Source organism: Mytilus galloprovincialis, chromosome 2 (genome assembly GCF_965363235.1).
Source record: "Mytilus galloprovincialis chromosome 2, xbMytGall1.hap1.1, whole genome shotgun sequence".
NCBI lineage: Eukaryota > Metazoa > Mollusca > Bivalvia > Mytilida > Mytilidae > Mytilus > Mytilus galloprovincialis.
In genome coordinates, this window is record NC_134839.1 from 62986680 (window position 1) to 62998619 (window position 11940).

The 11940-nt window shown below is 30.5% G+C and overlaps 2 protein-coding genes across 13 annotated transcripts in view; one reads left to right on the top strand and one right to left on the bottom strand.

The window, feature by feature from the left end:
- Window positions 1–11735, top strand: part of LOC143064082 (thrombospondin type-1 domain-containing protein 7B-like) — a 197639-nt gene extending 185904 nt beyond the window's left edge. For 9 of the 12 annotated variants that reach the window (XM_076236622.1, XM_076236626.1, XM_076236621.1 and 6 more), the window contains one exon: window positions 1089–3491. In XM_076236622.1, the coding sequence (XP_076092737.1) occupies window positions 1089–2445 (1357 nt within the window). In that variant the 3' untranslated portion in view covers window positions 2446–3491. Of the gene's footprint in view, window positions 1–1088; window positions 3492–8638 lie in introns of those variants that run through there. The other 3 variants (XM_076236630.1, XM_076236632.1, XM_076236631.1) reach the window with 3 other exon arrangements.
- On the bottom strand, window positions 4801–6777 carry LOC143064084 (uncharacterized). The gene is made up of 2 exons (XM_076236634.1): window positions 6653–6777; window positions 4801–5232 (listed from the first exon to the last, which is right to left on the bottom strand). Exons 1-2 carry the CDS (start codon window positions 6726–6728, stop codon window positions 4832–4834), a joined length of 477 nt encoding a protein of 158 aa, XP_076092749.1. The 5' UTR covers window positions 6729–6777; the 3' UTR covers window positions 4801–4831.
- Window positions 11736–11940: the final 205 nt, after the last annotated feature.

Sequence of the window (11940 nt, forward strand, 5' to 3'; positions counted from 1 at the left end):
TCAAACATTGAGAGAAATTTCGGGATACTTTTTATTTTGATTATGTACATTGACGTTTTGGAATTTGGGTCAAGTCCCTTGCATTGCACAGAGAGATAACATTAAATGTTTATTATGTTGAATATTTATTTGTTTATTGTTGTAACTCACAAAACGCACTTTAGCTATATTATACAGTTTCATTTTCAGCTAGTTAATCTTATGTTACACAGATACATGTCAGTATATCACATTCTTGTATACATTTGCCACACAAAGTTTAGAGGACAGTATTTTGTTGTACCTGTCTGTCCTTGTATTTGTCAATCTTCCTTTTGTAAACTGAAGGGGTACCTGATTTGTCTATTCAGCAATTTTCCATCTACAAAGATAGTTTTTGTCAAATACTGGAAATGTGCAATTTGTCAGGATGAATTTTTGCGAACTGATCAAAAAAATTAAAAATAGATTTACTTAAAGTTAAATATACCAACCAATAATTTGCATAGCACAAAAGTATCAGGATTTTAACTGTTAAGAATCATTTACAGAGGGTAGCAGTTGAAATTAAAACTTACCATGTTATACATGATTGCTATTGCTTTTATATATGTAGCAAACTATCTGCTCAACTGTAATCTATAATTTCCATACTGGGGCAGTATTGATATCTTAGTAAACACTGGATACATGAAGATGGCAAACTACGTAGTAATGCTCATTCGTTAAAAATCAATAGTGAAAGTTTTGTATAGGCCAAACAATATGATACTGTTCACTCCTTAAAATTCAATGCTTAATATCTTTGGAGGGGCATACTCTTATCTAGATTGAGACTAAAATGTTAAAAAAATATTCTGTTTATATTGTAAAATTGTTGTAAACTGTAGTAAAACAGGTATTTATACCAAGAACATCTCAAAAATTGTCAAAGGGATAAAGAAATCTTAAATAGAAGCAATTTTGAAAGAAATTGAGAATTCATTGAAGGGAAATTTTTATGGATGACTTGAAATGTTCGAAGGAAAAAATACTTGCTTTACTTTTTTTTTTATAATTTTAGTTAAATTTATTTTTCTCACGTTTTTATGTTTATCTTTTCTGCACAGCGAACACTTTCGTTCAGGCCCTCGTCCTCGAGAGGCTGAAGATGAAGAAGCTGCAGAGAAACTGAATACTGGGACTATAGAAAGTAGACGAGAAAATGGGGTACAGAGAGAACATTGTCCAAATGTAAACACCCATCTTTCTGCTCCCACACCAACCAATACTAATTACCTGTATGAAAATAGCACAACTAATGCGTTATGGGTGAGGGCATCTTCCAAAAGTGTTCGCAGTCGTGTAGTTAGAAAGTTTTATTCTATGTTGTATTTTTGTGGGTGTAGTAAGCATGTGCATGAAACGGATTGCAAGGAAACATATACTGCTTATGTAGATAACAATGTAGATAATGGTTCATTCATACGTGTCCCTGAAGTTGACTATAGTGATAAACCTACAATAAGCAATGGAAGTTCTGTTGATATTGAATTAACAGAACTACCTAAGAAATTTACAGGTAACGGGTCAGATTCTGCTATATCTGTTCAAAATAGTTCTAATGACAGTGGCAGAACAATTGAGTCTTATACTTCAGCTGCTCCTACTTCAAATAAACGTTTAAAAAATAAAAATTCCTTTGACAAACAAAGGTCATTTGATAGTTACACTATTGCTGAATGTGATGGTCAAGAGACAGAAGATGGAAATAATATTATCCAATTTGTACAGTTAGAGCATGTACCTACAAACTCAGAGATATACTCACCTAAATCTGCACTCTCCAATGATTCCAAAACAAACTTTTTTAGTTTTGGAGGAGAATCAGACATTAATGACACAGAGGATGATTGTCAACAATGTCTATTCCTAGACAGTGGAAGTGGGCTCTTCTCTGTACACCATACTGACTCAGATCAAGAAAGCAGACGACCATCTGTTCATAAAAGTGAATCTGATCTCAGTTTAGTTAGTGAAATGAACAACTTGTCAAAGTTGCTTTTTTCTAAGCAGTATAATTCAGAAGACTCAGATTCAAAAGACTATAATGATGAAGTTATACAGGAAGAAAAGCCGTTACTGGCCAAAAAGCCAAAGCTTCAAAGACAAACTAAAATAAGTGGCAGTGATGAAAGTCAAAACAAACAAAGGTTGTTGGGTAACCTTGATGAAACTGATGAAGGTCGTATATCAGAAATCAATTTAAATGACTTGGATATAAATGAAAATGAATCTGAAGCAAGAAATAAAAAAGGAAATAGATCAAAAAGTGAAGGTCAAAGTGATAACTTTGGGGGAAATGATGTAAGTGCATTATCTCTTGAAGGACGAACTGATTCATATGATACCTTTAAAGATTTGATAAGTCATAAATGCATCAATGGGAGCAAGAAGAATAAATTATCTAAGAATACAACAGTGTAGGACATTTAGTTCACATGAGAAAAATTGTATGCAGATACTTGAATTGTAAAATAAGTTATATACTATCATTTTCATAGTATGTTGACTCACAGACTTTTTATAAATTCATTCATTAAACTCATTTTCCATTTTGTAAAAATTCATTCATCAAACTTCAATTTTACATGAGCATTTCATGGTTTGTTTAATGGTATTTTCATGAAATTTCAAGCAAATGTGCAGAAATGATAATGATTATAATTTATACTTTCCATTTTGAACAATTATTGTCATTTCTAAACAAAATACTTTATCAGGTTGAACCTAAATAGCATGTATTTTACAAAATACTAATGTTCTTGAAAAAAAAAACAGCATTAGAAAGGTGTATGTAATATATTAGATAATTATATATTTTATAGATACATAGATGACCGTTAATGTTTGCATGTTAGTAAATGTTTGCATGTAATGTCCACTATATATAAATTTGTTTTATTTGAAAAGACCAGTCTTTTATTTCCATCTTATAAAAAAGGTTATCAAAGTTTTTAAAAGTGCAAAATGAAGTTTTTATGTTTTTATAAGTTGAGAATATTTGAATTACTTATTATTTAGAAGATCCACGTTCATTTTGGTTTTTGGTTGTAACATAATATGAACATGGCAATCAAATTTATCATTTGAAATCAATTGCCCAGTGTGTCATTTCTGTTTGGAAAGGGTGTTGGACTATTGGCAATCTATTGAATTGAATTGAATGAATCTTTATTGCATTACCAACAACATTGCTTTAGCAATCAGTCCATATACTTAAATAGCAAAGTAAAGTCTAATATACACAAACAAAACTGAGTTATTGCACTTTTATATTTTGATTACTTGAACTGGCACATTATTTATCACTTATGTTTTGTTTATGAATGCAATCAGTTATTGTTTACATTTATTTTTTTGTTTATGTTTACATTGCATTTGTAATTACCATATAATATATGCATTGAAATAAGCATTATATGTTTGTTGAATATTTCATGTGGTAGAATAAATTAACATGCATTTTGTGATATGGATATTTTTTTATTAGTCTTTTTTTCCATAGTGTTTACAGTCAAGACAGATGTTTGTAAAAAAATCTTTTCAGTTTAATATTTTCACCCTTTTAAACGAGATCTGATCAAGATTTGTTATAGTAGTCTTACATTTAAGTTGGAAATGTATTTCAGTAAATCTTGGCAACCTGAATGGGGCAGAGGTTTTTTGGTGACAATTGTATCTTCACAATTCTTGTTCATACAACAATAGTGTTCACCATAATCCTCAGGATTAATAACTTTGAGACCCTTTACAAATGCATTTTATGGTGATAAGGGGGCAAATATTTCCTTCGGAAATTAATTTTCGTCTTTATCTGTTGACCACTTGACAAATTGTTACCAAATAGCATACAATTGTCTCTAATCAAATCTCACTTTGTTTTGAAGAGATGAAAAACATGCTGCATAATCTAAGATTCTGAATTGCCAATTTCAAATATATTCACTCTGAAACTCGATGGGAAATGTTTGAAATTTACAGTTGGCAGTTTATCTTCAATCTATGAGTTTAAATCTTCACCACTCTTTAACAGGATTGCTGATTTGAAGACCTTGAAAAAAACACTCCTCATTTAATTTAAATTTGGTAACAAACTTATGTTGGTAGAAATATGTTGAGCAATACATTGGTAATTTGTAGTGCTGTCATTGGTAAATAATTACTTCATTAAAACCATAAATGACATCATGTCATTCATAGTTTTGCTAGAAATAGTACCATTGCACTAATGTAGGAAATCTATCTTGAGTGCAGAGAAATAAATCCCAGCAACAGAAATGTATTAAAATTTATAAAGACCTCTAGTTTTATTTGTATTTATAATTAATTGTTGTTTGCTGTGCATCCAGAGCCAAATATTTAATTTATATATTTACAATTAAAACAAATTAACAACAATCCAAAAGGTAGGTTCTTTATTATAGGTTGACAGGGGTTATATACTATAGAATTGAACATTTAAACTTTTTATTTTACTTTTCGACAAAACTTATATTTATGGTGCTGGTGCTCTCTATCTATTTAAATAAAAGCTGCTTGAAATTAACTATTTTTTCCCAGCAATTGGAAAAGTGATACCAATGTCATATTCAAATTGGGTCATCTAACTTAGTAATCCTCAATTTAACAAAGGCATTTTTCACACCAGTTCTAAATGTAAACACCCAAAAATGATAGCATTCTAGTTTTTAATTTTAAGTCTGGTTGCAGAACCAAATAACTTCAATGCATAGATAAATAGGCCAACTGTCTGAGAAGTGCATTAAGATAACAAGTAAGTGACAAAAAAATAATAAATTTTAATCTGAAATTAACCAATTTGTATCACTGCTATAGTGGTCTGTGTTGGTGTTGGAGAACAGTTAAAGTTGTCACCATTTAAAATTTGTCCATCATAACTACAGTATGTGGAATAACACCAGTTCCCTGACTGACCATGACTTATTTCTTGTCCAGGACTATATTGATGTCCATTGAAGAAGCAGTAACCAATAGGTCCACCAAGAGTTGTTGTCGTTGTTGTTGACCTAGGGCAGTCTGGCTCATGTAAAGTTGTTACTGTTCCCTTATGGTTGCAAACCAATGCATATTTGCAACCATCCACTGTAACACCACTCTTTATTGTTGATCCTTCAAGGTATGATGTTCCTTTGTATAGGCATTTTGGAGCTGGTTTGGGTGTTGGAAGTTCTCTGGTTATCAGTGGAAGCCCTGAAACATTCATATTACTGAAAATAAGTTATAGCATTTATATTAATGAACCCAACTTTTATCCAAAAATAGCATTGGAAACTTGAAAAGAAAAAAAGATCAGGATAGTATATGCATATACATTTCGAGCTTGGCAATTTTTTATTGTTGTATATGATCTTTAGATTCCTTGTTTTGTATTATATAGTATAATATACACATATAGTTAGCTGTAGGTGACTGAGTGACACAGTGCAGACAATGCTGTCTCGATATCCCATTCGACCTTAGATGGATTTGGCTATTATATAAGATCCTTGTTGATTATATAACTCTTCAACTGTTTAGATTCTTATACATCCTCGCCTTTCAAATATTTGGTTTTGAACATTCCTGATGAAGGCAAATCAACAAAAGAACATCGAACGCATGACATTTATAAGTTTGTTTTCAACTATTTACAGCATGATTCCTTCCAATATGATTGCTGTGAAAATAAACAAGAATTTTTTAAGAAAAAAACAAAATCTAAAATAATTGATGCTCCGTCAAAAAACAATAGACATTACAGAAAATTTTGTAAGTTATTTTCAGGCATTTACAGGAGCCTGTTAATTATACCAAGATCTTTCATGAATCACATACAAAAAAAAATGTGACCGGTGCATCCATACATCTCCTTTGGATGTTGAAGCCATCTGCATTTTAAAACAGATTGATAACAAAATTTTAAGGAACACTTACAGACTTAAGCCTAGATGCTGAAGTCGGTGATTGAATACAATTATTGTTTTGGGCTACAATAAGATAACCTTTATACAGTTTAGTTTTGAGAAAAATTGACAAATAATTACCGAAGACCAATTTTTCTACCGATTCGAGCTTGTGACTCCATTTTTTTTTTTTTTTTTAGAAAATTTAAATATTTTGTGTCACCTGTGATTTACAAACCTATTTAATTTTATCCCTTTTTTATGGCTGTTTTATATTTTACGTTAGAATTTTACATTTAGAGTAACCCGAATAATTCAGTCGTTATATTCCGCTGATCTACGAAGGCTACATTGTGTGGGAGAAAATCGGACACGGAAAGGGCTTGAATTATTCGAGTTACATTTAGAGACATTAATTGCCGAAATGCACATCCGGTGCAGATAATCCGTTAATCTGGGAACACTATATCTAATGTCAATATGTATGTTCCTGCATTAATATTATTGCAACATACTTTATATGCATGTACCCATCAAAAATACATATTAGTGAAAAGCATGATATTTACTATATTAAATTTTGTTTTGTTTAAACAATATGTCTAAAAAATAGAAATACATTTTACCACAGCTGGTACTTCCAGACGATATCAGGAAATAACGAACAAAACCATGTTGTTTTCTTTAATTATCAAGTCTTTTTATTTTCAATGAATAATTTTACTTACCGTTTGTTTCTATTAACAATATCAAAAGACTAATGGAGGCTTTGCAAAAAGTGAATCCTAAACAAATTGAACCCATGCTTTAGAACACAGAACTTAGTTACCTTGATAAGTAATGACGCAAAACTAGTGATAAGAATGGAGATAAATAATTTATAAAATGTCGGCAATGATTTTGGATTTTCCCTTTAAAATATATCCTCGATGTTAGCTTTGTTTTGACAATACTGTTTAAGTTTTCATACATTTTCCCTGGGAATATTGTTGTATTGAGCCTGCCTTTAAATACACATGTTCAAAAGGACTCGGTTTTGTCAGTCATACAAAGTACTTTTATACAAAGCCATTGCACTTATCTGAGCAAATATTATTTTGCATTACCATGACCATTTCCAAAATACAATTGGGTTTGTACCAGTATAGTATTACGATCATCTAGCAAATCGTCAATGCAAATGGATTTAGAAAACAGTTCATGTGGATGAAAATGATTACTTTTTCAACAGTGTAAATCAACTCTTGGTTTTGGATCCCAATTAAAATTGCACAACTGACCGAAACAAACAACATCATCACGGGAGTTTTCTTGACCCTTAACAGGTCATTTGATACCATTAAACAAATCTTGGGTGGAATTTCTTTCCCGAATTCAAGACAATATGGCATATGTTATTTGGGGTACCATAAAAAAGATCAAATTGGAAAAATTAGGGCTGCCGAGAAGGTATGCACAGGCCGACTGCAATTTCCTGCTAATGAATATAATCAGACCTAAGGGTCACATAAATAGAAATATTTTCAAGTCGCTTCAATGAAGGGAACACATTTGGTTCCACCGCTGTGAGTGTCCATTTAAATGTCCAAATGAAGTATGTTACAAAATATGTCGCAGTGTTAGTGGTCAGACAGACGATTTTTCTGTATTTCATCCGACTTTCACAGATTTTATTTTAAAAGAGTAATTTTTATTTAAAAAAAAATAAAATAACAATTCGAAGCTCTTGGTTATGAATCTGTGTGGGAAAAATAATCGAAGATAGCAAAGAAAACATTCTGTTATATAGTTTTTGAATGTAACACAAAATATTGATTAGGCACTTCATGAAAATTATGAGTAACCCAAATAACGTTGTATTTCAAAACTGATAAATAATAACTATATCTGATGCAGTCGTTGGTAGGTAGAACATGTTTACATGTACCATGTGGAACAACACATCTCGTCAAAAATAAGAAGTGTTAAAAGCATTCCTAACATTGATCGTCGCTTGTTACAAGTGGTGTAGATATATAAAACTGCACACAAGTTTTATTTCTCTCGAACGCTCAGTTATGATTGTGAGTTGTACCTAGGAGCCAGTAACGCTAAGCTTTAATTTTGTACATCTATTTTTCTCGAAATAAACTAAGATCAACTAAACCTATTTCCGACAAACTTGCGGTTCAAATGAAACACCTTCGTCCTTTTTAATGACTTTCCATTTTTAAAAAAGAGATTTGAAAGAGACATCAAACTTGCAAGTATAAAAACAATCGGATAACGTCGTTGCAAAACACACACACAACAACACGACGAAAAGATAACAAAACACAACACACACCATGAAAACGAAGCCTTTAGTATGACTTTGGGTATTTTAAGGCAGACTTTTTACACATATAAGACTGAGCAACACAAACTCCACCCAAAACCGGGAGTGGTTTCAGGTGCTATGTTAAAGACGAAAAAATGATATTAGTCCATGCAACTATTGTGATAAAGGTGGTGTTGGATTTGACAACAATGACACAACGACCAAACGATACAGCGAGTCATCATTCAGTCTTCCAAAATATAAAGCTATAAAATGTCCCGATTCTGAACAGTTGTGAATATGTTTCACGGTCACTACCAGTATCCGTTCTTGTACATTTTCTGTACTGTTTTGAGAGCCCTAGTCTTTCGTGCAAATAAATTAGTTTTACTTTATAAAATATTCTTTATTTCAGTCGGAACTTACGGAAGGAGAGAGCTAAGTCTAAACGAATGGTAGTAAAACGGTCAGGATCGCTTGATTCTTTAGGGGATAATAGATCAAGTAAGGACCAAAATGGCCATGTTTCCGGTGACAAACTCGTGACAACTACATACATTGATTCGGATTTTGAAAAAGGTTCAATGTTCACTGGGAAACAAAGTGTTATATAATACACAAGCACACATTATCATATGATATAATTTCAAGTAAAGTGAAAAAGTATGACAATACTATATCTTTTCAACTTAACATGAATAACTTTACTGCGGGGCAGCATGATAGTCTTGTTGGAGTCTTTAAAATGATGATTTACTGTAATTTGATGTGATTTTGTGACATGATTTATAACATATGAAAAATTAACTTTTACATGTGATTTTGTACTAGTTTTAAGAAAAAACGAATACATCTGAACATTTTCAAGTGTTCATGAAACAACTACAACTCTGTCATAATTGATAAGTCATCAGTGTGCATTTCCGCTGAAAAGAGTGAACAATTATAATAATATTAGCCTGGGATCCTGGCTCACACTCAACAGACGTGTGATACGTTTCACTCATTGTATGTCATTAACAAAGAAGTGTTATCATTTATCATTTAGATTGAAACATTTCTATTTATTTCATTAAGTATATTTTATTTATATTGAATAATTGGAAATGTTATACGACTATTTTGAATTTAGATATAATGTATATATCTTTATTATGAATATTTGATTGTAACTCATTTCCCCATTTGTAAAAAAAATTGCATTTTACGACAAAAGTCATCTTTACAATAACATATGAATAACTGTAAAAGGTGATCACTTATCATGATTCAAATCATGCATTTGTTACATTGCTCTTTTATTCATAAGTTTTGTTCATTGACTGTTTACGCATGTTTTGGAACTGTTCGTATATACAAAGTAAACCTTCGAAGACAAAGTTGCTTTAAACTATGTCTCGGTAGACGTGAGTACACATTTATCTTAACAGTCTAATATACCATTAGAAGTTGTATTTCTATGTCGAATATAAACTAAAATTAAATGCATAAGCTGTTTTACTCAAAAGGTTAAACGTGTAAACTTTGGAAATGTTTTCAGACAAAATATTTGATATTGGAAATACTCTCTCTTTCAATTACAGTCAGCTTTAATCGTTTAGAAGGGCATACATACACAAAATAAAACATATTCTATGTACATTTGATGTATTAATACGTTGTAATTTTTTCGAATGTGTGAAAAAAAGAACGATTTGTTTTTAGATTTATGTTAAGCAGTTTTATAAAATGATGAATTGGAGACTCTTATACTTGTTGAATGCTAACCTATTGTCTTCTTGCAAACGATGTATCGCAATCATGTGATTTCTTAATTGGATTATTGGGGGTACGTCATTTCTATTTTCCTGCTACTTTTAGTTGGTGTTTTTTTTTTTGTGATTCTAAAGACAATCTCACAATAGAGATCTGTAGGTTTTCCACATTTAAGTCACATAATACTTTAAAATTAAAAAGGTTTTACTTGTACGTAGACTTATTTATCAAGTTCTACTCATATTGGATTATTGACTTCCCGTGATCTTTAATTAACATTTAAAAAAGATTATCATATAGGTTGTTTATTGTTTTGGTGTTTTTATATATATTTCTTTTACAATTTGTAACGAAAATATATATAAAAACACCAAACCAATAAACAACCTATATGATAATGTTTTTCTAAATGGGAACGCATGAGAAGAAAAAGAATCTAAACATCTCTTTATCATTGATTTGTTTCTCACATGCTCCATATTTTTGTCACAATCTGCTTTAATTGTTTTTCAAGGTCGTGATTTGATGAACTACGACCAGAAGAACCCGAAAGTAAATAAGTATCTGAAGTTCTCCTCCAATAATCACAGAATGAAATTTATTTCGGTGGTTATACAATATGGATTCGAAGTAAATGTGAAATTAAGTGCACAGATAACTTAATTTAGTATAATGTATGCATTGGTTTGATAATTTCCTAAACATTATAAAAACCAGAAACCCGAGTCAAATGACTAAAGCGCACATATATATATATTTTAATACTAAACACTTAAATTTTTAAATGACGTCTGTGAAACGTTAATTAGACTTTTTCATGGAATATTGTTTGTTGAAATTTATTTATATATTAAACCATGTAACGTGAATATTTGACTTTAAACTAGAAATTTTGCTTATCGTTTTGTGCGGTGCATTATATGAGCTTGTATTACTATTATATTGGCATAAAAAGCAACACATTTACACAAATCTTTAATTATATGTGAGTGCATTCATTTCAAAGGTTAATAAAGTTAAAATTTATGATATATCAGGATATAAAGATGAATTTAATATAACAATGTATATATGTTTTTTCCCTTTCCAATTTCGGCGTAAAACAGTTAATTTGTTAAGTCTTTTAAACTTGGTATGTTGTTTATTTGAATTTTCAAGAAAATTTCAAGAGTATAAACAAAATGGCTTAACACGACGAATAAATTATTCTCGGTCATTGGAAGATCATATAGCGTTTGTTGATTATAGGGATGCCTAAAAAAAAATCTACTCTTAAACATGGAAATTAAAGCGTAGTGAATGGAAAATGTAGTTTATTAAATGATTAGCATCTTTTGGAATTATAATAAAAAATATGAAAAATATTTAACATAAGTTCTCTTTTTTTCCCTACGTATTTATCCTCAATTGTTGATGTATTTTCCAATGTTTTAGCTGAAAAATAGATACGCACAAATACAATAAAAATCTTGTTTGCTATCGTAAGAAAAAAATTACTAGCTAACTTCGCGCAAATGTAATGCGCTTGTCTTTTAAAGATTGCCTTCTTCTGAAAAATACTGTGTTTAAAATTTTAATGTGTGATTTTATATGTTATCAGTAATGGCATTTATTGTATGTACAAATTTAAAATGGATGAATATATTTTTCATTTTTATTTATTGTTCATAGTTATCATGTAATGTACATTATCATCAAACCATTCTCAAAATAATTCATTGTTTTGTTATAAAAAAAATTATCATCAATAGTTTCAATAGTTTCAATTTGTTCTTTTGAATTATTATAGAGATGATTGAAGATATTTCAGGAAAAAGTAAAATCACAAAAATACTGAACTCCGAAGAAAATTCAAAACGGAAAGTCCCTAATAAAGTGGCAAAATCAAAAGCTCAAACACATCAAACGAATGGATAAATAACAACTGTCATATTCCTGACTTGGTACAGGCATTTTCTAATT

Excerpts from the sequence above, each read along its gene's own strand:
- LOC143064084 (XM_076236634.1), bottom strand. The coding sequence starts at position 6,728 with ATGGGTTCAATTTGTTTAGGATTCACTTTTTGCAAAGCCTCCATTAGT. Across the intron at positions 5,233-6,652 it reads ATTGTTAATAGAAACAAACG|GGCTTCCACTGATAACCAGA; the intron begins GTAAGTAAAATT and ends TGAATGTTTCAG.